Raw genomic sequence first — 25605 nt, forward strand, 5'->3', positions numbered from 1 at the left:
CACTTGTGATTCTTGCTAAGAAAAGATGGCAAGATTAAAGACTGGAGAAGCAAGTAGGACCCAAGCTAATACAAAGTGTTAGTTGCTCCACTGTATCCAACTCTTTGCAATCCCATGGACTGTAATCTGCCAGGCTCCTCTGTCCATGGAATTCTCCAGGCAAGAATACTGGAGTGGGTTGCCATTCCCTTCTCCAGGGGATCTTCCTGACTCAGGGATTGAACCCAGGTCTCCTGCATTACAGGCAGATTCTTTACCATCTGAGCCACCAGGGAAGTCCCAAGGAAACAGAAGGAAGGCATATTATAAATACTGTATTTATGACTTCCCTGGTGGTCCAGTGATTAAGAATCCACATGCCACAGCAGGCGACACAGGTTTGAGCCCTGGTCCGGGAAGATTCCACATGCTATGGGGTAACTAAGCCCGTATACCACAACTATTGAGCCCACGCTCTTCAGCCTACAAGCCACAACTACAGAAGCCAAAGTGCCCTAGAGCCCATGCTCCACAACAAGACACTGCAATGAGAAGCCCCAGCACTGCAACTAGAAAGCAGCCTCTGCTCCCCACAACTAGAAAAAGCCCTCATGCAGCAATGAAGACCCAGCACAGCCAAAAATAAAATTAATTAATTTTAAAAGCATGTATTGTATTTAAAGAATGTAAGGAGCATCTAAGAAGTTGTAAAGTTAGCAAGGTAACATAGGAAAACACCAAAATAGAAAAAAGATTAAAATGTGAGGATAGGGACTTCCTTGCAGGTCCAGTGATTAAGATTCTGCCCTTCCACTGCAGGGAGCATGGGTTCGATCCCTGGTCAGGGAACTAAGATTTCACATGCCACACTACACAGCCTAAAAAGAAAAAAAAAAAAAATTAAAATATGAGGATAGACACAACTTTGGGGAGAAAACCATACATCAGAAAGCCAGGATTACTAGGACAGATTCCAAAAGGGTGGTACATTTGAGAACATTATAATTTAACACTGTGCATCTCCAAGAATTTCAGAATAACATTCCTCTGCGAGAATTTAGCAGAGAAGCAACATTTAATGGCTCAGATATAAAGATATACACACACATATATACACACATCTTTATTTATATATATGCTTGTATTCATTAGCCTGAGAAGAAATTTCACGCATCAAATACTAGAGCTGAGATTTATTTTTTAAAGTAAATGCAAGTTGGAGGTGAAGTCTGGTAATAAGCAGCCCAAATGGCCTTTGATGAGATATGTATTTAATGTGTGAATAAGGTCAAGAAAATTTCAAGATACTGATTGTAAAGGTTAAACAGAGGCAAACTAGTCATATGAAGACAAAAGCACTCTTAAGGACCCATGTTCTATGATGAAAGTAGCATTGCAAAGCAGTGATGAAAAGGAACTTACATTGGCATATTGGGGAGGAGGAAGGAGTAAACATGAATCCTACCTCATAGCACACATGAAAGTCAATTGTAAGAGGATGAAAAATCTAAACGTAAAAGACAAGCAATAAAGCTTCTAAAAGTTAACACAGACTTGACTTGAGGAAAGGCAAGATTTATTAAAACAGTACACAAGACACAATGAAAAGAAAGTAAACGAGTTCATTAAAATTAAAAGCTTCTATTCATCAAAAGGCCACTATTAGTGAAAAGCAAGCCACAGGGAGAAGGGGAATACACATATATAATCAACAAAGTTTTTTGAATAAATTCTTCATAAAAGATGACATATAATGGCCAAAAAACATTTGAAAAGTCCTCCACTTCATTAGATATCAGGGATACGAATATTAAGATACAATGAGATACACAATAGACCTTAAGAACAATTAACTTCAAAGGACTGACAATATTAAAAGTTGACAAGGATATAGAACAATGAGTACTCTCACACACTGATGGTGAAAATGCAAATTGGTACAAAACTTTGAAAAACTATCTGGCATTATGTGCTAAAGTTGGATACATACATATCCTATAAACTAGAAATCCCACTCCGAGGTAGAATCATGCCCCCCAAAAAATGTATCTACATGTGAACCAAGCAATAATATATATGACCGTTCATAGCATTAAAAGCTAGAAACATCCCAAACATCCATCTAAACTATGAGATAATGAAATATGCTACAAGACTAGTAGTAGACTAGTTTTACAAGACTCGTCTCCAGATCAATAACATCACCATCACCTAAGAACCTGTAGACTTTCAGTCCACACTTCAGACCTAATGAATAAAATATTCTGAGGGTAGGGCCCAGCAATTATGCTTAAACATGCATTGTAATAAGCCACAGCAAAGACAATGGATGAACATGGATGAATCTCAGAAAATGCTTTGCATAAAAAGCCACACCGTGTATATGTATATATAGTTTCACTCACATAAAGTTAAAGAAACAGGCCAAAATAAATTACGGTGTTAGTTCAAGGGGTGGAGGAGAATGTGGCTAATGACTGGAAGGGATCGAATATGATTTAGCACAGTACTGGCAGTGTTCTATTTCTTGACCTGAGTGCTGGTTACATGAATATTCATTTCAAAAATACCAATTTAGACCATATGTACATAAAATCAACTCTTCCATAAGACTTTTAAGAAAGAAAAAAGTTAGCTTATGACTTCCTGAATACTTGGATCAAAGAAATGCAAATTGAAAAATATCTAAAAAATAATGATAATAAAAGCTACAATCAAAACACTACACAAACAAGTTTATAGCTTTAAGTATTTACATTACATAAACAAGAAGGAAAATCTATGAATGGATTAAAGAATCAACTACAAAAGGTTAGAAAAAGGAAATAAACCTAAGGAAGAGAAAAGAAAAAGGAATTAAAGATTTTTTAAAAAGGAAAATAGTAACACTAATAAATACATCTAAGAGTTCTTTAAAAAATAAAACAGAGCTAATGAAGGGGGTGAAATGCAAAAAAAACCCGAATACTGTAAGAAATTATAAGTAACCATGAATACGGAAGATAAAAGTAACCATAAATATAAAGGATAAATGTAGAACCAAAAAGGACTACTAACTATGCAGACAAACTTGAGAACTTTAATTACTGGATATTTTTTAGGAAATTGGAAATTATCAAAACTGTTTCGAGAGAGAGCAAGAATTTCAGTTGGCCAAATCACTGTATAAGAGAGAATACTGTTAGGAACTATCCCCCAATTCCTCTGTCCTACTCCCTATATCACAAAAAGTTTTTTTTTAAAAAAAGCACCCAAACCTTCATGGAACCACCTACCACGTAAATTAAAGTATAACAAAGAATGAAAATAGTCAAAAACTTTTACAAAAATTATTACGAAATTTAAACCAAAGGCAATGAAAATGGCTCAAAGAGGGTAAAAAACTGTCCAACCATCAATACTTTAAAAAAACACGAGCAAAGAGAAACATCTTACTGATGTTAAAATAGTATAATTGGCCATGACCAAGTGAGGTTCTACTAAGAATGCAGTCATTAAGAATAAAATTTATCGTATTAACAGATCAAAAGGGAAAAGACAAATATCTCCACATATGTTGAAAAGGCATGTGATAAAATTCAATGTCCATGCTTAATTTGAAAGAACAAAACTTTCTTAATAAAAAGAAGTGAGCAGGAAGAAGGAACCTGCCTGGAGTCACGCCTTGCAGCAAGCTCCAGGCCAAGCTCTGACTGTGAGCTACTCAGGCGCTTTCGCCAACAGGGGTGGAAAGTCTCGTCGGAGATTCAATCCCTGGGCCTCAGCGCAAGGCTTTAATCCTGCTGGGACCACGGCTCCCGGCGTTCCACCGCCACCACCGCCCGCACCGCCCTACTACTTGCCCGGCCTCCTAGCTCGCTCCTTCCTCAACCTGCCCCTCAAGGAAAGGACAAGCGCACCGGTCTGTGTCCCTGCCCGGCAGCGGCCATTCTCGACCGAGCTGGGAAGGCGCTGCTGCAAAGCTCTGCACAGAACAGCCACAAGAACACCAAACTGTATTTACCGCCGAAACCGAGAAGCAAGCGGAGGCCGCGCTCCACTCAAACGAAGACTGACGAGGCCGGAAACGGAAGTGCCCGTTGAGGTTTCTGGGAAATGTAGTCTGGGATGCAATCCAGTGGCTTAGGTTCTTCATCCCACGTGCAGGTTGGCATCACCTGGGGAGCCTGGAAAAGTAATTATGCCTTGGTCCCAGCTCCACAGATTTTGCGTTAATGCTCTGGGTGTGATCCCGGCATCGGGATTTTTTAAAGTTCCTAAAGGATTTTAATATTCAGCCAAAACTGCACCCACTGCTAGAAACTGATTTGGATCTGCAAAGCATGTTCTAAGTTCCTTTGGGTGAGCTATTTATGGCTTGTTTCCAAATAATCCTGCTTTGATTTCAAACAAAGAAAAGGCGTGAACACTAAAAATATTTTCTCACCACTAACTGACATAGAACATGGAACAAGATTTAATCAATTTTAACAAATGTATTATTTTCTAGGGGAAAAAAAATCTACGTATGAAATTCAGCAATCTGACAGCTAGGAAGGAAAAATGCATCTCTTTAATTCAATTAGGACTTTTTATTTCAAAGAAAATTTCTCAGAATGGGGCATGCATTCACCAACCTACCAATGATTATAGTGTCCCACTATATGCCACTCACTGTTTTAGATGCTAAGGATAAAGCAGATGTCAATGACTCCTTCCCTGACCAAACTTCAGTCAGGATCCTATGGATCCTCTCCTCCTCTAGACCTTGTCTTTGGCCTGATGGGTCCAATTTCAGCAAAGAATTCTGCTAAGCCAATTCATCCAAGACTCCCAACCTCCCCTCCCCGCTCCCGCAACCCTTGATATTGTCAACTACAAACTGGCAGTCGCCCTGGGCATGCCCATCTCCCTCTATAAGGATTAACTCATGAGCTGCTGCAGCTGCTGACCTTCAACTCACCATGAAAGGAGAATGAGAGTCTTGAATATAGTCTTTGAGGTTTCAACAAATGTCAGAATAATTTTTAACATAGTGAACAAAATAAATAATGTTCCTCCACTTAAAGATCCTACTTTCAAATAGGGGTCAGGAAGAGAGAGATTAAACAAAAACAAAGGAAAAAGAGATGGGAGAAGGATTCCTCTTCAACACAGAGCTGTAAAAACTGCCCTCTTTGATAAGAGATCATTTGAGCTGAGTCTGAAGGAAGTGAGGTAACAAGGAGTGTATCTGTGGGAAGTCTGTTCCAGGCAGAAAAAACAGCAGATCCAAAGACACTGCAGAGAGTGTGCTTGGTTTATTTGAAAACAGCAAGGCTGGAATACTAAAAACATAAGAAAAAATCAGATGTTTGTGATGGCTAATTTTTTTGTGTCACCATGATTGAGCTGAGTGATACCCAGATAGCTTGTAAATATTATTTCTGGGTCCATCTGTGAGGGTGTTTCCAGAGAGGTCAACATATGAATTGGTGAACTGTATAAAGCAGATTGCTCTCCTCAATGTGAGTGGGCAACATCCAACCCATTGAGGGCCTGAATACAACTTAAAAAGTGGAGAAAGGGAGAATTTGGTCTCTCCCCTTGAGCTAAGACATCCATCTTCTCCTGCCCTCAGACCTCAGAGCTTCTAGTTGTCAGACCTTCAGATTCAGGAACTTAAACCAGCTTACCATTCCTTCCTTCTCAGGACTTTGGCCTCCAACTGGGAGTTACATCATTGGTTCCCATAGTTATAGGTCTTCAGATACAGACCAGATCACACCACTGGCTTTCCTAGTTCTCCAGCTTGAAGGGGGCAGATCACTGAACTTCTTAGTCTCCATAACCATAGGAGTCAACTAATTAATTACACACACTATTGGTTCTGTTTCTCTTAAGAACTCTGACTCCTCACTTGTTAATAGGATACAAGTTTTTGTGCGGATGTGTACTTTCATTGCTCTTTGTTAGCTATATAGGAATGTAAACAAGGAGTTATATGGTAATTTTATATTTATCATTTTGAGGAACTGCCAGGATTTTGAGAATCCTATGGACAAAGGAGTCCATGGAGTCACAGAGTCAGACATGACTGAGTGACTAACACACACACACACACACACACACCCCAAATAAAGATCCCAATTTCTCCATATTCTGATGGCTTCTTACTCAGTTGAAATAAAAGTCTGTGTCTTTATAGTGGACTAAAAGGACCAACACTGTATTAGTCTGATTGATTCTGAAGCCCAAGAAAATAAAATTTGTCACTGCATCCACTTTTTCCGCTTCTATTTGCCATGAAGTGATGGGACTCAATGCCATGATCTTAGTTTATTGAATGCTGAGTTTCAAGCCAGCTCTTTCACTCTCCTCTTTCACTCTTATCAAGACACTCTTTATTTCCTCTTCACTTTCTGCCATTAGAATGACAGTGGTATCATCTGCATATGTGAGGTTGTTGATATTTCTCATGGCAATCTTGATTTCAGCTTGTGATCCATCCAGCCTGGCATTTCACATGATGCATGCAGCATAGAACTTAAATAAGCAAGGTGACAATATACAGCCTTAACATACTCCTTTCCCAATTTGGAACCAGTCCGTTGTTCCATGTCCGGTTCTAACTGTTGCTTCTTGCCCTGCATACAGGTTTCTCACAAGACATGTAAGGTGGTCTGGTTCTCCCATCTCTTTAAGAATTTTCCACAGTTTGCTGTGATCCACACAGTCAAAGGCTTTAGCTAGTCTGAAGCAGAAGTAGATGTTTTTCTGGAAATCCTTTGCTTTCTCCATGATTCAGTGAACGCTGGCAATTTGATCTCTGGGTTCTTCTGCCTCTTTGAAACCCAGGTTGTAACTCTGGAAGTTCTTGGTTCACTTATCGCTGAAGCCTAACTTGAAGGATTTTGAGCATAACCTCACTAGCACGTGAAATAAGCACAACTGTATGGTAATTTGGACATTCTAGAGAGGGTAAAAATGTAGCCTCAGTTCACTCATGTACAAAACAGTTAATAATCTCTGCTTGCATACTTCCTAGGATTGTTATGAGAATTTACTGAGATAACAGAAATGAAAAGTTAAGAGATCCAAGGAGAGAGACACCAGAGAGCAAGCACAATGGCAGACATACCTGGAGCAGGTGCAAGACATCCAAGGGCATGTCCCTAGTGACTGCTGCCACCTGGAGGCCAATAATGAGAATAGTACAGCTAACTTTTCCTGTCAAGCTTGTTGATAAGCGGGATTCCCAGGTGGTGCTAATAGCAAAGAACCCGCCTGCCAATGCAGGAGACATAAAAGACACAGGTTCAATCCCTGGGTTTGGGAAAACTCTCCTGGAGAAAGGCGTGACAATCCACTCCAGTATTCTTGCCTGGAGAATCCCCAGGGACAGAGGAGTCTGCTGGGTTACAGTCCACGGAATTGCAAAGAGTCGGACATAACTGAAGTGACTGAGCACGCATGTTGATAAGTACCTTACACTTTATTTTATGCAGTCCTCACCATAGCCAAAAAGGCGAGTATTGTGAGCCTCATTTTAAAGAGGAAGAAATCAGGGCTTAGTGACTGTAAACTTGTTCACGATGGTGCAGTTTTCTGTTGGCAGAACCTGTATTTGAACCCAGACTGTCTCATCCAACAGCCCCTCCCTTTAGCTGCTCTGGGTTGGCTCCTGAAATGAAGGTGTGAATTTTCACTAAATATGAAGGGAGGACAGAGGACAGGGTGAGCCAGAAAAGGCTGGTTAGGTCTCCTCCTGTTGGGGGGCTTTGGGCAGCTAGCCTCAGATCCTCTTTCTCTGTAGCAGGTGACTGAGTTGAAGGCAGGGCTTAGCACATCTTTTGTGTTGGTTTACAGGAGGCCAATTACCTACTTAGTCTTTCCAGGAGTTCTGGGAAGCATACCGCTCCTCTAGAGTTGCCAGATGAAATACAGGACACCCAGTAGCATTTGAATTTCGGAAAAAACACTGCAGGGGACACATATTTTCCTAAAAATTGCTCATTGTTTATCTGAAATTCAAATTTACCTAGGCATACTGTATTTTTATTTGCTAAATCTGGCACCCCAACCCTATTCATTCCATATAGATCTTTTCTAAAAAACATCTCTCTTATCCTAATACAATATCTAAAAAGCCACAGTTTTTTGGTTTTAAGATTTCTAGATATTTTGGGATACCCTATGATACATTTAACCTTGGATTGAGGGGGACACCCTTTAAGTTGTTACCTACTTATTAGTGTACTTAGTTGGCTGTGCCCAACATCTTTCAAAAAGTGAACAGGTGGAGTATGAATAAAGCTGAGAAATGAAACAACAGCACAGTCAGGGAGAAGAGGCTGACGGGGGAGGAGAGAGGATTCATAAAGCTGAAAACCACTGAAACTCTCCTCATCCCCACTGCTGGTGGAGCCCTGTGGAGGGACAGCCTTTCACGTGACTAGGTACGCTGAATATACTCACGGAGTGCGCTGAATGAGTAAATGCGGGAATGATGCTGAGCTCCTTCTCGTAGCATGTACACTATAACATGGGCTTCGACAGCCCGGAGGCCATCTTCCCTGGACTCCTCGCAGGGCAGCACCAACAGCCCTTCATTACTGGGCAAGATTAACTTCTCTCCTGCTGCCCCGGCTGCTTGCCTGGGTACCATTGAACAAGCCTCTTCTGTTCTTTGGGCCTCAGTTTTCAGTCTGAAAACTGAAGCTGTCTGGATGAGACCCTCCTTATCACCCTCCCCATGTCCATGGCTCTTGAGGACATCCTGACAACAGTTTGGGTACTAGAGCTAGAGACATTCTTTGAACTCACAAAGATCTGCAAGGAGGGAGCTCTGTGTGCCCTTGCTCCAGTCAGGAGCCAGCCTGCTGGGGACAGGGCTCATATCTACAAAGGAAACCTGGACTCCCTTTTCCAGTTCCAATTGTGGTTTCTCCAGCTTTCCAGGCAGTCCAGCATGGCCAGACTTGCATCTGCCACCACCCACCTTCATCTGGTGCTTTTCTGTGCTGGAGTGATCCCCCAGCAGGTTGGACTGGAGGCAGGGCCCAAGGGATCTAACATAAACTCCTTTCTTCATCTCTCACCTGGCCTGTTCCAATTGTGATACCCTGAAAAGATGAGGTGATAGTCATGTTATAGTGAAAGTGACCCCAGTTCAATACTCAATATGCTGAGTTTGGTCCCTGGCTTTGGCCATTTGCCAGAAGCAGAATCTTGGGCAAGTCACTGCCTCTCTTTCTCTCATCCTCTGTGACTTCATCTTAAGAAGAGTGAGGAAGAGCCCTTACTCCACAGTGCTGCTCATAGGCAAGGATGAACACTGGACTACGAGCCCAGACTAGGTCACCCAGAAGGAAATGGACGTGTCTCCACCTTTCTTTCTGTGTGTCATCCAAGGGCTCCCCAGATAAGACCTAAAGCCTCAGGTGCTCCCTAAGTAGTGTTTCTCTGGATCCCAAGACCTTAACATGCAGAAGATGCAGGCCACAAATGAAGACTTCCCAAATTTTTGTAGAATGAAAACTGTTAATATAGATGAGAGAGAATGCCTTCATGTGTTAAGAAAAGGGATAAGATTCAGAATACAAACAGAGGGTTTTCTTAAACAGAAATGGGGGCTGTTCATTCAGAATGGAAAGTAGAGCATACAGGCTCCAATGGAGAGAAGTGGGTAAATGCACTTGTGTGAGGGTATAAAGTTCTCTTTTCCCATAGAAAGCAAAAGTCATCAGTTGTGAGATGGAAGAAGCAGTTGTTGGAGGTGTGAAGAAAGAGGAAAAACTGTGAGATAGTCATTGACGAGGATGGATGGACTAAAAAAATGTAATAGGATAGTTTGACAGCATTAAGGGCCCACTTGACTTTAGCACTCATAAACTGAAATTAAGAATCATCAGAGTCTTGCATTTTTCTGAGGCCACGTCTGCTACACAGGTACAAGTATGGAACAGGCAGGGAGCTGGATTCAAGAAGATTTGGTGTTTTATCAGGAGAATAAAACCAGATAAGATGGGGCAAAAGACTGATCATAATGATGAGCCATTATCTTTAAACTGGGTTAGGAGGGAAGTGAGAATATGAAGGCATGAGCATCAGAGCAAGAGTGATAGAATCAATGAATCAGCAAGCAGTGAGTCCTGGGGAGATAGTTTGTGTTCCTCAGACAAAAGGTAGGAGAGTATCCCTGAGGAAGAGCCTCTCCAAATGTCATGGGCCTCCCAAAAGTGTCTCCATGTCCTAATCCCCAGAAACTGTGATTGTTACCTTATATGGCAAAAGGAACTTTGCAAATGTGATTAAAGGTTGTAAAGTGGAGAGATTTATCTTGAATTGACCAGGTGGGCCTAATATAAATCACATCAGTCCTCAAAAGAGAGACACAGGAAGAATTAGCACCGAAGATAATATGTTGACAGAAGCAGAGACTGTAGTCATGTGCTTTGAAGATGGAGGAAGAGGCCACAAGCCAAGGAATATAGGCCACAACATATCTTGAAAGAGGCAAGGAAACAGATCCTCCTCTGGAGCCTCCAGGAGCCAACAGTGCCCACATCTTGACTTTAGCTCAGTGAAACTGATTTCAGACGTCTGACCTCCAGAACTGTTAGAAAATAAACTTGTGTTTGTCATACGTCACTAACTGTGTGGTAATTTATTACACTAGCAATTAGAAGCTAATACACCAAGAAGGGGAAAGCTATAGAGGAGAGGTCTAGGCAACAGCTCCTTCACCCCCAGGATAAATCTGAAGAGAAAGTATTCTGGAGAGACTGAGAGGTCCTGTGTCACTCAGTGAGGAGTGAAAATAATGGAGAGAATTATGGTGCCATTCCTTTGAAGGCATTAACTAAAGGGTTTCAGGAAGCAAGGTTTCCATGTAAATCAATGATATACATGGTATGACCCCATTTTTGTTTAAAAAGTGTATCTGTTTGTACAGTCATGTCTGCGTACATTTAGGAAAGAGTTCGAACCCCTGAGTATTGCATGACTGACTGATTCCCTCCTCTCCTCAGTCTTTGTTCCAGCATGTCCCAATCCACACACACCCAACACCTTCAATCCCCCGACTCAATTCTTTTTCCGTAACACATATAACTTTTATAACACACTATACCTTTTATAAAAATCGTATACTGCTCCAGTGGGAGATCTCACTAGAATTTAACATCCACGTGATTTTTTTTTTTTTTTTTTGCCTAAGTGTCTTGGACAGTTCCTGGAACATAGCAGGACCTCAGATGTTTGCTAAATGAACGAACTTCAGAGGTGAGAAGGGGATACTCATTTCAGAATGTTTTTAAAAAGAAACAGAAATTACGGGTGATATTTCCGTTCTTTTCCCCCAGTAGCACTTTAACAAAATGAAAAGCATGTTAATGGGTATTCCTAAAATAAACACAAGAAAGAAATAAAGAAAATACCACACATGAGGATAACTTGAAGGAACTAGTTGCGAATTTCCAAGAACACTTCGCAGGCGACTGGACCATACTCTGTAGCGCAGCTTCTGGCAAAGCCCCGGGAATGGCGCCGGAAGTGGGCGTGGCCCTCCCGCGGCTTTCTGGGACTCGTAGTTCGAGGCCCTAGGCGCTGGCGCAGGTCAGTATCAAGAATCCTGCGCTTCTAGGTATCGGATTCCACGTGAGAGGTGAGAAAGGCCTGGCAAGCAGCACAGGCTACGCAGCCGGCTGAGAGGCGTCTGGCGTTTGAGTTGTGGGAGTGTCGCCGGGGGAGGCGCTGGGCTGCGGGGGCCCGGAAGCCTGGCGGGTGGCCGTGGGAGGGCGCGCGTCCTGGCGGAGGTGCGATCAAGGGCCGCACGTGTGTCCGCGCGCCGCGGCGGCGCTGCGTTCCCCAGACCTAGCGGTGATCAGCTGAGACCAGGCGGACCCAAGCGCTGAGCCAGCAGTGGCTCCGAGGGGTCTTCCTCTCTACTGCCTGAGCTCCGGCCTTGGCCGGCCTGGGAGCTTCGCAGTTGGCCACACCGGCCCTTTACACGCCGATGACTGTCCTTATTCGAAGGAGGTTTTCGGTGGACGTTAGGGGACCTAGAGGGGCTCCTGGGAGGGCCCAACCCGCCCGTCCCCACAGTCCTGTCCTCGCTGAAAAGAGATTGCGTCAGAGCCCCTGCATCCCAGATAGACTCTGACTTTTCAGGCGTCTGGGGCAGCCGAAATATCTCCGAGAGGCGACACATTCATCCGGAGAGCTACTGCTCTAACTAGAACTTCAGGGCAAATGCTGGGGAAATAGGCACATCTTAGAGCTGCTGGGGGCAGTGGGATTTTCTTGCTTTCATGGGTTTGCGAGGGAGGCTTGGCCTATTTGATCCAAAGCCCTGTGGAGAGAGGTGAGGGAGGCGCAGCTTGAAGAGACAGCAAAAGCATCCCAGGAGAGGGTGTGTAAAGGTAACAGGACCTGACAACATTTTTCCCCCAGCAGTCTTGCTGGACTGGCTAGTCTGTGTCAAGCAAAGTGGACCTGATTTTCACGGCTTTTTCGCTTCCCTTAACTCCACTTTTCCAGGAATCTGTCCTTCCTGAAAGGAGAAAATGACCAAGTTCCAGGTGAGTTGGAGTTTCTCTTCTCTGAGATTGGGAATATCCTATCTTTGGGGGGAAGGACATCAGCATTAACTGAGTGTGTATCTGGTGTCAGGTCCTGTCTTGGTTCTGTGTGTTTTTTTTACCTTGTCAGACTTCAGCGTGAGACATATGGTGTTTATAAATGTGAATATAGGAACATGAAGATACTAAGAGCATATAGCTATCAAATGATGTCACCAGGGTCTGCACAATCAGCTGACTTTAAATTCTACCCCTGTTTTCACTGAACTACCCTGCCTCCTTGAGGTTGACTAACTCCTCAGAGGACTGGGCTATGCTCCTTTATTGAAAGACTTCACACAGCATGTTTGGTCCAATCTCTGGGAGCATGCCTTTTCCTGCCAGACATTTCACTCACATTGAAAGTCATCCAAAGCTATTACATGCTCAATCCAGTGCTACGTTGTTTCAGGAAAGCAAATAGAATTATAAACTGCAGTGCTTTTCTTTTATGAGCATGTGATGTGTGTGGGAAAAAGTATGCATATTAACAATAATCATTTATTAAACTTGAGTTAAAGACATGAGAAAATTTGTTACATAACAGCTCAGTAATTACCATGTCACTCCCAGAAATCCTCCTCAGCCAGTCTGTGCATCAGAATTATCTGTGGTGTTCTTTAAGAATTAAATGTTCCTAAGCAACATTCCCCTAGACCTACTGAAAGGGGAATTTCACTCCTTTTTTTTAATCTCTTTGATCTTTGTACAATCCAAAGATTTATTGCATTTATTGTGAAGTATTTCTCTGCATACTTGACGTGAGCATCACTAAGGTAGATAGGATGGGTTGCTCATCTTTTGTGTTCTGCTTGTTTTGTTCCCTTTATCAACGTATCTACATTTTAATTGGTACAATGAATTGTTGAATTACCATGTAAGCTTTTTTAAAAAACTTGTCATTTGTCTGCACAAAACCACTTCTAGAAAACTACCTCAAGACTAACACTTAGTATCATAGAATGTTTGAAAAGAAAGGGATTAGCCAGCCACCAGGGATGCCCCTCTTAAACCTCTGCCTTGGTGCCATCATCTTACAGAGAGCTCTAATTCTGAGGGAGCAGAAGAGAAGTACCATGTGTTTATTGCAGAGAATAGCAAAGTCAGAAGTCAACCCCATGTTTTCTGACTTCATGCTGTTTCTTCTCTGAAACTAAACAGGTCATCACACCAGGATTTATTTGAATAAAATATCAGGCTGGGTTTTTTTTTTTTTATATTAGATGATTTTTTAAAAATTGAAGTATAGTTGATTTACAGTGTTTCAGGCGTATAGGCTGGATTTTAAGGGGGAAAAAAAACGAACCAATTCTTAACAGCGCCACCAGCAAGACCATCTTTTTGGTTGGCAAAAACCATCCTCTCATCCACATTCATAGAAAGATACCATGAGTTCTTATAAAAATTAGTTTGTTTAGAGGACAGTAAGCTGCCTCAAAGTATTGAAAGCGTGACATCTTTGTGCCTTGAATATGATTGAGAACTTCAGCAAAGATTGACATAAGAACCTGTGCTCTTTTTTTTTCCCCTTCTATCTCTTCCCTAATGCTTATGCACTGTGATGAAGTTGGGGATTGCTAGAACAGTGACATTTTGAGATCCTGGCGTATGTTAATAATTTTTTGAATTTAAAAAAAGGACTTCACTCCATCAGTACTTCCTGTTTTCTATATACCAGACATCGTCCTTGAGTCTGCTGAAAGGTAGGAGTCCCACTTAACCCTTCTCTTCCTCTGTGACTTTGAATGAGTCACTTTGCAGCTATGAACCTTAGTTTTCTCATCTATAAATTGAGTGCCGAGTTGGAGGATCTTGAGATTTCTCTTTTATTTGTATCATTGCATTATTTTAAATTGTGAATTTATAAATAAATATTTGTCATTTAGATTTTGAGTCAGGTGTGCTGTTTGCTAAGGATTTAAAGATTAGTTGAGTGTGGTCACAGAAGCCAGGTGAAATGTAAGGGGGGAAGGACTCAGGCTGAGCTTGAAGAATTGACAGGACCCCAGTCTGGAAAGCCTTGCAGGCCAGAATGAAGAGTCTGGATTTTACTCCATGTGCATGGAAAAGCCTTTGGAGAGTTTCATGCTTGGCATGGTACGTGTTTTAAAAGATCACCCTCTCTGCTCTGTGGAAGATTCATCATGTGGGGGAACAAAAAAGACAAATTTAGGAGGTTGGTGTAGGTGGAAAGTTAATGACAGCTGGGACTTGTAATGATAATAGTGCAAGCTGGAAAGAAGTGGGTGGCTTCAGATATGTTTTAAAGGCAGAGTTGAGATGACTTGGTGATGAATAAAATGTGAGGAAGTGAGAAGAAAATCAAAAGGACTTCTGGGATTTGGGCTTGAGCAATTTAGTAGGTTGTGTGACACTTGGGGGACAACAAGGGAAGAGCAGATACTGATGGAGATTGTGGGAGCAAGAATTCTGTTGGGGTGACTTACCTGGTGGTCCAGTGGTTAAGACTCCGAACTGCAGAAGCAGGGGGCATGGGTTTATCCCATGTCAGGGAACTAAGATACCTACATGCTATGTGGCACAGCCAAAAGATTAAAAAAAAAATTATGTTGGGGCTTGATATGTTTTAAGTGCCTTTTAGACATCCAAGTGTAGATGTAGGTGGGAAGTTGGAGTCTGGAATTGAGAAGTAAGGTTAGGACTAGATATAAATGTTTGGGAATACCTAAGAGTGTTTTGTGGTTGTGGGTAAATGTGCTATTTTATTTTTTCTAGGAATGTTCAACTACTTAGTTTAGAACAAGAAAGGACATATGATTTATATGACTAGGGGAAAAATTGATATCAGAAGTATACTTTGGCTGAGAGGAAAAAGAGGAAGGATTAAAGGATGATGATCTTGGTAAAATAGATGTGAGGGAGGAAAAAGAGAAGAAAAAATAGGAAGATGTTTTTAAGTGTGAGTTTTGAGGTAACCTTTCAAAAACAGAGTGATCCAAATAGTGAAATGGCCCTAATTGTGGTTTCTGAGTTTGAAATGAGGCAAAGATCGTTGGCATTAAAGAGATTAAGAAATGTGAGGTTAGCATGTTGGGTAAATCGTTCTCCTGAGTGTTAAGGTTATCAGGATAATAGTAGGAATGGGGCAAAAGGACAGCTCAGCAAGGAAATGAGAAAGGAAAGGTTCTCCATCCAAACTAGACTGAGATCAGCCTGAACCGCACACTTCCTCTGCATCCTTCTCCCCTCTTCCAGTGCTCCCAACCTCACCTTCCTTGCGGGGCATTTGTTCAGATGGTTGTCAGTTGAGGAGGAATGTGCTTAATGTTTTAGGAACCAGTAGCATTCACGGATGCCTCTGTGGACTTCACCAAGAAAGACTGGGGTTGCTGGACTCTGTTCAGAGGAAGCTGCACAGAGCTGTGATGCTGGAGAATTACCGCCCCTTTGTCTCAGCGGTGAGAACATGAGCATGAATACCAGTGCCCTGGAGTCTGTTTCTTCAGTTTTAAATATCCATGGGGCCCCAGGAGCTATAGTTGAGGAATCACTTTCTTAATTTCTTTTTGGCAGCAAAGGATGTTTTTGATTATTCTAAGCAGCTAAAGAACTTTGTGTGTGTATGCTCAGTCATGTCCAGCTTTTTGTGACCCCATGAACTGTAGCTCACCAGGCTCCTCTGTCCGTGGAATTTTCCAGGCAAGAATACTGGAGTGGGTTGCCATTTCCTGCCCCAGGGGATCTTCCTGCCCCAGGGGTCGAACCCATGTCTCTGTCATCTCCTGCATTGGCAGGTGAGTTCTTCACCACTGCGCCACCTGGAAAGCCCGAAAGAACTTTACTTGGTGAGAACTGGAGAACAGTAGCCTTACTTGGAGAATTTTCCAAGAACTCGTACGTGGTCCATCCTTTATAAGCCAGAGTTTGAGACTGCTTTTTTTTTGGGTTTTTTTGGCACAGTCACCCACACCTGTGTGTCTCAGATGTGCTCTCTCAGTTGGAGCAAGTTGAGGATTATAGTATAACGGAGAATTCTCCATGCCCATTACCTTTAATTGCTGGTGTAGAGCCTCTAAACTCCCCCCTCGCTTTCAGAGCCTTTCGAGCTCTACTTTTACTACAGAGCATTATTCTCTGCTGCCCCAGGGTCACCCTCCTTTCCAGCTAAGCCTGTTTTCCTGAGGTCCTCCATGCTCCCTTGCTCTGGGGCCCTTGATTACCATGCTCTGGTTTCTTGTTAATTTTGTCTGTTAAGATTTTATTTGAAGTACTTTACATGTGTGAGATCTTCGACCAGCCCTCCCATTCAATCTCCTTCTCTTTTCCTTCTTTTTTTTTTTTTTAAAATCTTATCTATCTTTGGCTGTGCTGGGTCTTCATTGCTGTGTGCAAGCTTTTCTCTAGTTGCAGAGAGCAGGGACTACTCTTCGTTGTGGTGAGTAGGCTTCTCATTGCCGTGGCTTCTCTTGTTGTGGCGCACAGGCCCTAGAGCACGTGGGCTTCAGTAGTTGTGGTGCATGGCTTAATTGCTCCGTGGCATGTGGAATCTTCCTGGACCAAGGATCAAACCTGTATCACCTGCATTGGTAAGCAGATTCATATCCACTGTACCAAACAAGGAAGTCCTCAATCTCCTTCTTTTCTCAGAACTTTCAATTTATGTCTCACAGGCTCAGACCTGATTACATATTTTTTTGTAATCATAACCTTTAGATCTGCAAGTCTGATTTATTTTCTTTGGTTCCAGCCAGGTTTCTGGAGGGAAAGCAATGTATCTAATACTCCACTGCTTTATGTACATGTGTGTGTGTGAGTCGCTCAGTCGTGTCTGATGCTTTGCAACCCCAAGGACTATAGCTCTCCAGGCTCCTCTGCCCATGGAATTCTCCAGGCAAGAATACTGGAGTGGATTGCAGTTCCCTTCTCCAGAGGATCTTCCCAACCTAGGGGTCGAACCCAGGTCTCCCATGTTGCAGGCAGATTCTTTATAGTCTGAGCCACCAGGGAATCAAGATTTAAAAATTGACTGCTGTGGAGTTCAGCAGCAAAGAAATATGTCTTATAGTCTTGTAAAAGAGACATTATGGTCAACACAGTGTGTTACTGTGAATTCATTAAGTCCTGTGAAGGATGGAGAATTGTGTTCTGAGAGAATGAGGGCATGAGATGGGACGAGAGTGATAAATGTATTGTTGAGAGGTTCAAGGAAAGTCTCTGAAGTGATGTTTAAACTGAGACCTAAAGTGTTAATGGGCATCAGACAGGTGACTGGGTAGGGGAAGAATATTCCAGGCAAGAGAATAGTTCACGAGAAGACCCAGACACCTAAAAGGAGTGTGACTAGAATACAGGAAGCATCTGGGAAGAATAGAGTGGGGGTTGACTCATTCGTGGCATTGAGGGCACTGGTAAAAAAAAAAATGTGAATTTGTGTTGAGTTCAGTGGGAAGCCATGGGGACAATAAAATGGTATGAACTGATTTACCCAGTATCACTGGGACTGCTTGATAGAGACTGGTTTGCGGAGAGGCAAAAGTAAAGGTAGGATCTATATTTAGAATTCTGATCATTTGCTGTCACAAGCTGTCTGCAGTGAATAAATCTTGTGCAAGTAGCACTCACAACTGTGCCAAGAAATCTGAAGAATAAAACCCCCGAGATGGACTGCTGAGTATATACATTTGTGATTTTGACACATAATTGTTAAAATGTCCTTTTTGAGGGGTGATACCAATTTACATTCAAAAGCGACATGTGTCAGCGGGCTTTGGGTTTTTAACCAGTGTTAACAGGTAGTTTTAATTTTAATTTATTGTATTATGATATACTGCTATTTTTTCAGTTTATCAATATTTGATATTTTGTATTGACTTCATTATTTCCAACATGTCCATCATTACGTCAGAGTCACATCAATGATTAATACTTACATTGCTTTGACTTCATAACTCTTGTTCCTGCAGAGTCAAATAGTATACATATACAGTTCCTTTTTTTGTTTTTTCCTTTTCCTACAACTAATTTTTGCTTTTCAAAATATATTTTATTTGAGGTTTTTCCCTTTCCATTCCGTTTATAGAGCATTTTGGTTGATTTGGTTAATTACTGTTTTCTTTTATATATCAACACTTGATTCAGCTTGTCTGTTTTATTGATTTCTTAATGCTCACTGCTATTTCTTGTATGTCATCTTTTTCTTAATTTAAAAATTTTTACTACAGTACACTGCTGAATAATTGTTTCAGTAATTTTTTAAATCCTTTCTTACCTGAAAAAGTGTTTAGCCAGTCTACTGATTGACTTGGGTATGAGATAGAAGGCTAATTTTACAGTCAGTTTACTTCCTAAATTAGAAGATATTGCTCATTTATCTTCAGGTATACAATACTGCTGTTCCGTAGTTCACTGTCAATATAATTCTCATTTGTATTTGCACATAACCTGGCTTTGCTGTCTAGATGCTTTCAGCATTTTCTGGGGTTTATTTTTTTAGTTTTTTTGTTTCGTTGAAGTCCTGAGATTTCACAGACAATTTTTAACATTTAGTGAGCCCTGACTCCTAAATTCTAAGAAATTTTTTTTCCTTGTTATTTCTTTGATCATTTCTTTCTCTTCATTCCACCTCCACTATATTTATCGAACTCCCACAACATAGGCTTTTATCATTCCATCTGTCTACCTTTACTTTGCATTCCTTGAGTACCCCTCAGTCTTCATTTTAGGTGGATATTCATTTAGCTATTCAACCCATCTAGATTGCAGACCTTAAAATCAGACTGCCTGACAGTAGCTATGACACAAATTACCTGATCATTTTAACCTTGGTTCTTCCAGTGTAGGATGAGTGTCCTAATAGTTTTTCTCATGTAGAATCATACATCTGCTGTCTGAGTGCTCCACATGAGGACAGTAAATCTTAAATGTTGGATGGCATCACCAACTCAATGGACATGAGTTTAAGCAAACTCTGGGAGATAGTGAAGGACAGGGAAACCTGGCATGCTGCAGTCCTTGGGTCATAAAGAGACAAACACAACTCGGTGTCTGAACAAGTCTCAAATATTATGATTGTCATTGTTTTCAATCTTTTTATTAATGTAGAAAAATTCTAATTATTCTTTATAGCAATGTGTTTATATTTTGTTATTAGGTCGTAGTTTTTTTAGATGTGATAGCCCCTCAGATTTCTCTGGGATTTTCGTTATGAACCTTTTCAATTCTGTTACCTCTGTTTACTGTTTCATGAGTTTGCGGCTCCGTTTATTAAGGTTAGTTTCTACTTTTTTTGTTTGTTTACTTATGTTTATTGTCTCTCTCTCTCTTTTTTTTTTTTTCAGAAGTCTTCTGTTCGCAGCATGATACTGGAGGGTGCCACCCTCAGCTGACGCTCCGTCCTTTTTTGCTGCATGTGTATTCAGCTTACAGGGGACATCTCTGCTGATTGGGCTTGGGATGAATCTAATAAGAACCCAGCTGGTGAGTGATGTAGACCCTTTTTTTGAGATTGCCTCTTAAGGCCAGTATGTTATCTGGGACATGCCTTGCTTCAGTTTCCAGCTCTGGGATGTCCTTCTGGTCAGAAATTCCACCTCACAGATTAGCTTGAGGCTTTATCCTGGGCACATGTGGAGTTGGTTGCTTCTTTTTGTACCTCAGTCCTGTCATTGTGCAGGTTTGGCATTACCTCAACTTGCGCTGCTGTCTTCAGCCCAAATCATACTATTAGGAGTCCTTCTTTGCAAACAGTTTGTTTTTGAAGCTTTATATGGGGCCACTACCCTTAACCTCCTAGTTTTTCATTTTTTTGTGGGGAAAAGGGTAGTTGGGACAGTGACGCTGCTAATGGCAACAACTAGTCAAGACATTAGAAATGCCCAACGTGATATAATAAACCTATTTCCGGAATAAACCTCTCTTACTTCAGAATAGTTGATTCTGAGCTTGGAATTTTAATTTCTCGGACTTCTTCAGACATTCTCCTGCTTCTCCAGGAGCCTTTTTCTGTACGTAATTTGAGCTGTGCATTTGTTTTTTGTTTGTTTGTGTGTTTCCCCATTAGACATCATCCATCTGCACTTTATCACAAGGAGTTCCCTAGTAATTTTATTCTAGTAATGGCAGTCTTTTTTTTTCCAAGATCATTGTGGATTTTTTTATTTTGGTCATTTCAGTGTAATATAAGGATCTTTACCCTAATTGTTTTGACTAACATACATACTACAGATCTTCCTTAACTTATAGTTGGGTTATATATAAACTGATTGTAAATTGAAAAATACTTTTAAGTCAAAAATGCCTTTAATACACCTAATCTACTGAAAATCATAGCTTAGCCTAACCTGCCTTAAATTTTTATGCTCAGAACATTTACACTGGCCTACAGTTGGGCAACATCATCTAACACAAAGCCTGTTTTATAATAGTGTTGACTATCTCATGCAGTTCATTGATTACTGTACTGAAAGTGAAAAACAGAATGGTTGTAAACGTACTGTGTGGAGCTGCAGCTGCTCCATTGCCCAGCATCACGAGGGAAGTTTGTCCAGCATATTGCTAGCCCAGGAAAAGACCAAAATTCAAAGGCATATCACTGTCACACCACCATAAAGTCGAAAATTTGTAAGTGAAGCTATCGTAAGTCAGGGACCATCTATAGTAAGTCTAAAATCTATATTCCTAGCACAGTTCTTTCCCAGGAGCTCCAGGTTCACATGTTTTACTTACTGATCAGAATATTCCACCAGCACCACAAATTTAAAAAGTCAGATCCCAAGTTTGTTTTCTGTTCCCCTTCCCTACTCTAGCCTTGGAGATTAAGATCCCCTGTCTTATGATATTGTAACCCATACCTAGTCACTCATTCAAGGGACTTGAGAGTCATGCTTGGGGCCTTCTTTCCCTTTTGAGTTTAGTCAGTCATCATGTGATTTAGAACAAATCTCTCCCTTTCTCTCCATAACCATCCTCCTCATCACTCTTCTGATTTGCTATAGCAGCTCTCTCTCTACCTTAAAGTCCTGCTCATTTATGATGGTATTTATAATCACAGAGTCAGTCATTTCACTCACAACTGTAATCCTTAGTAGCTTTACATCTCTGAGGGGATCTCTAACTACACACTGAGCCCTTTGTTCTGGCTCTTGTCTTCGTCTCCAGGCATAGTCTACCACTGTTACCTGTTTTTTTTCCTTCACAAGAAACTACTTATACTTTTCTAGAACATGTCATGTTTTCTCTCCACATTCCACTTTTTTTCCCCTTACATTTGCTCCCAGAAATCTTCCCCAAGGTTTGAGCCAACTGCCCCTCCCTCTGTGTTCCCATGACTAGCTGTGCGTGTATCTGTCCAGTAGCACTTACATGGCATTATTGTTGACCTATTTGTCTTTCTTCCCAGTAGATTCTAGCTTATCAAGCAAAAGGATTTGTATTTTCTTCCTTGTATCCCAAGCACTTATTAAAGTCAAGTACTTCATTTTATTTTAATTGACATTTAATTGGTAAAATGGAATGAAATGTTAATTGTGAAATAACAAGGATGTGGGATTCATAGCCTTCTACAAAGCTAGGGTACAAATACTTTTATTGGCAGTACTTAAAAGCAGAGACAAGATTTCTGTCTTGTGTACCCAAGCCCTCTCCCTTCCTGACATTAACCCAAAGGACATGAGTATAAGGACAAGATTGAACTTTTTGCTAGTTACCTTAGGCAGCTCTGAAATCTTGAAGTTTCGTTTGTTATCACTAAATTCCCTTTGTTCCCTAGGAGACTTGAATGAAACTTTTGTGGAAAATGAAGATAAAGTACTTACGTTATCTGTTACCTCAGGAGCTTTCCTGCTGGCAAATTTTGGACCAGGTGGCTTAGTACAGTAAGGAGGAGTCAGAATTAAATTGTGAATATTCAGAGGGAGGTGTAAGTAACCCTGAACTGGATCTTTCTACTTGTCAGAAGTGGAGAAAAGTATCTTCTCATATTTCCAGGAACCACAAGCAGTGTGGTGACTCTTCAGAGTGATGATTTAAAAAAACATGGAAAGTGAAGAATATTCATCTTTGAAAGTCCCAATCCAAATGGCCACCCAGTACTCCAGTATTCCAACCTATAAGAATGAGCCCCAGGATCCTCAGGAAAGCAAAAGTCTGTTTGTAACTGAAGAAAGCACTGAGAGGAAACTGACAGAGGGAAAAAGTCCTCCCATTGAGCATTGTTCAGAGAACCTTCAAGATAAACTTGTGGCTGATGTAAAAGAAGTGGTCTTGCCATTGTTCAAAGGGGAGACAATTTGCCATATTGGCCAGTTGAAAGAATCCTTGGAGCCCTTTGACTATAACCACAAAGACGTTTGCAGTTGGAAATCCCAGGTGGCCAGTCATCGTCATCAGAGAGCTCATACAGAGGAGAAGCCCTGTAGCCATCAAGACTGTGGGAAGACATGTACCACCAGCCCAGGTGGTCACCCTGGTGAGAAAATCCGCCTTTCAGAGAAAGTGTACAGATGTAGTCAGTGTGGTAGGGACTTCAGTGAGCGCTCAGAGCTAGTCCTTCATCAGAGGGACCACACCGAAGAAAAGCCCTACAGATGTGATCAGTGCGGGAAGGGCTTCACAAGGAGCTCGAGTCTCCTCATCCACCGTGAAGTCCACGCAGATGAGAAGCCCTATAAGTGCGATAAGTGTGGGAAGGGCTTCACCAGGAGTTCAAGTCTGCTCATTCATCACTCAGTCCACACAGGTGAGAAGCCTTATAAATGCGACAAGTGCGGGAAGGGCTTTACTCAGAGCTCCAAACTGCACATCCACCAGCGAGTGCACACCGGCGAGAAGCCCTACGAGTGTGGGGAGTGCGGTATGAGCTTCAGTCAGCGCTCCAACCTGCACATCCACCAGCGCATCCACACAGGGGAGAGGCCCTACAAGTGTGGGGAGTGCGGAAAGGGCTTCAGTCAGAGTTCAAACCTTCACATCCACCGCTGTTCACACACGGGGGAGAAGCCTTACCAGTGCTACGAGTGCGGGAAGGGCTTCAGCCAGAGCTCAGACCTCCGCATCCACCTGCGAGTCCACACTGGGGAGAAGCCCTATCACTGCGGCAAATGTGGGAAGGGCTTCAGCCAGAGCTCCAAACTCCTCATCCACCAGAGAGTCCACACTGGAGAGAAGCCCTACGAGTGCAACAAATGTGGGAAGGGCTTCAGCCAGAGCTCCAACCTCCACATCCACCAGCGGGTCCACAGGAAAGATCCCCATTAAATGAGGTCTTCAATCACATGCTCTTACTCCAAAGACTTCAATATTTCTAACATCACTCTTACTTTCACATTCTCAGGATATAGTAAGAGTTATTCAGATATGTTCCCTCACTGAAAGTCATTCACTTAAGGTATTTAAGTACCAAGCACTTTGTTATGCTACACAGTGAATTGATTATTCTTGTTGCTCAGATGGGTAGAGTGAAAACGTCTGTACTTTGCCATTCAGCCAGTGTTACTAGAGCTACATATCCTACCCAGCATTTCTAAGTGCAAGAACCTTATATTTGTCTAAGCAGAACGTGTTTCCTTTGTTCACAGTCTCTGAGAATCTGGAGCTTTGGCTTTCTCCTCAAATCGTGTGCCTTGTGTTTTTCATATTTCCTTCCAGCCCTGAGTAGCCCTCTTTAAATTGTGATTGCACAGTATGTTTTAATATTTGCTGTAACCCCCAAAAGTCATTTGCTTTTGCAGCATTGTTACTGAGCCAGACTTGGGTCTTCTTGGCCAAGCAGAGTAAAGCCAATCTACTGACACTGGCTTGTAAAGAAAGGGCACCATTTATTGCAGGGCACCAAAGGAGTCAAGCAGCTAGTGCTCTTCAGACCCAAACTGATGGCTTTCAGGGAAACATAAGGTGAGGAACAGGGGACTGTGGGGTGCATGATCAGCTCATGGACATTCTTCTCATTGGCTGATGGTGAGGCAATTCGGAGTCAACATCATCAACCTTCTGTTTCTAACCCGTGTGGGGTCTGCTTGCTTGTGGGCAGCAAATAATTAACCTCTTACATCTGGTGGCAGTTTCAGTATCTGCTAAACAGCTCAAAGGACATGGCTCAGAATATTATCTGTATTCTGGAGGAATTACAGGTCCTTGCTTCACTTAATAGCTAAACTATTATTGTTTTGTTTTGCTTGACTTTTTCCCTTTCTGCATTTTCTCTCTTCTCTGATTAAATTTACACTTTGGAACTTGGGGAAGGCTCGGAGAGTATGTTTTGAGATGACAAGGCTTAAAATATGTACTCTATTACACATAATTCAATTGGGGTGTGGAGCTAGGACACCTCAGAGGGTTAAGGATCATCTCCTAGAAGTTAAAACAAGAAGCTTGTAAAATAGTTGAGAGAAAATGGATTGTTTTTTAGTGAATACGTAAGTAAAGCAGAAGTTACTATACAATGAACTAATTGCAACCCTGATTTTCTAAACAATGACTGATTCCTCAAGTGGTATTTAAGAGACTCCCTAGTCACCTATATTTTAGTTATTCACCAGTGACTAGTATCCATACATGAAAAAATGGTGGGGAAAATATAGATGTAATATTTATTACCTTGAGGAGGTGGGGTTATAACTGGTACATCCTGATCAAAGGTAACCTGAAGCAGTTAACTGGACATGGATAACAGGAAAGTAATGTTAAATTTAGAGGAAATGTAGCTAATGTCTAATAAGAAATGGAGGAAAGTGACAGATTGAGACTTGCTTTCCTTCAAGAGACCATCCCAGAATATTTGACTCCAACTCAGAGGCGCCCACATAAAATGATTAGGGTAGTGACTGAGCATCTGCACTTTGGCACTGCATAATACCTTCACTAGTTTGGAAACCATAAGATGGTATCACAACTGATGTGATTCTGCTTTGGTGATCTCTAGAATTATGAGTCCCTCCCAGTTCCTCCTGGTCTCATAAGATTATATGTGAACATCTCTTCTGGATTTGACTCTTGTTTGTCACATGTCTTCTAATTGGCTGATAGATATAATCTGTTTGGGACTTAGAGCCAAATATGATCATAAGAATCCATGTGTAGTGAGTCCAGA

The 25605-nt window shown here is 41.7% G+C and overlaps 1 protein-coding gene and 1 long non-coding RNA gene across 9 annotated transcripts; one reads left to right on the top strand and one right to left on the bottom strand.

The window, feature by feature from the left end:
- Positions 1–562: 562 nt before the first annotated feature.
- LOC122709200 lies at positions 563–11479 on the bottom strand. The gene is made up of 3 exons (XR_006345436.1): positions 11379–11479; positions 3983–4145; positions 563–857 (listed from the first exon to the last, which is right to left on the bottom strand). It is a non-coding gene; the product is annotated as an uncharacterized LOC122709200 (long non-coding RNA).
- A 31-nt stretch (positions 11480–11510) lies between these two features.
- On the top strand, positions 11511–24752 carry ZNF239 (zinc finger protein 239). 8 transcript variants are annotated; one of them, XM_043926354.1, is made up of 6 exons: positions 11528–11605; positions 12481–12521; positions 15855–15979; positions 16915–16956; positions 19859–19997; positions 22288–24752. In XM_043926354.1, exon 6 carries the CDS (start codon positions 22554–22556, stop codon positions 23772–23774), a length of 1221 nt encoding a protein of 406 aa, XP_043782289.1. In that variant the 5' UTR covers positions 11528–11605; positions 12481–12521; positions 15855–15979; positions 16915–16956; positions 19859–19997; positions 22288–22553; the 3' UTR covers positions 23775–24752. The 8 variants fall into 8 exon arrangements, with proteins under 8 accessions (XP_043782291.1, XP_043782289.1, XP_043782287.1 ...); XM_043926358.1 differs by lacking the exon at positions 16915–16956 and adding an exon at positions 14128–14263 and having other exon boundaries at positions 11552–11605; XM_043926357.1 differs by lacking the exons at positions 11528–11605; positions 16915–16956 and adding exons at positions 11762–12362; positions 14128–14263.
- Positions 24753–25605: the final 853 nt, after the last annotated feature.

The sequence above is a fragment of the Cervus elaphus genome, chromosome 15 (genome assembly GCF_910594005.1).
Source record: "Cervus elaphus chromosome 15, mCerEla1.1, whole genome shotgun sequence".
Lineage (NCBI taxonomy): Eukaryota > Metazoa > Chordata > Mammalia > Artiodactyla > Cervidae > Cervus > Cervus elaphus.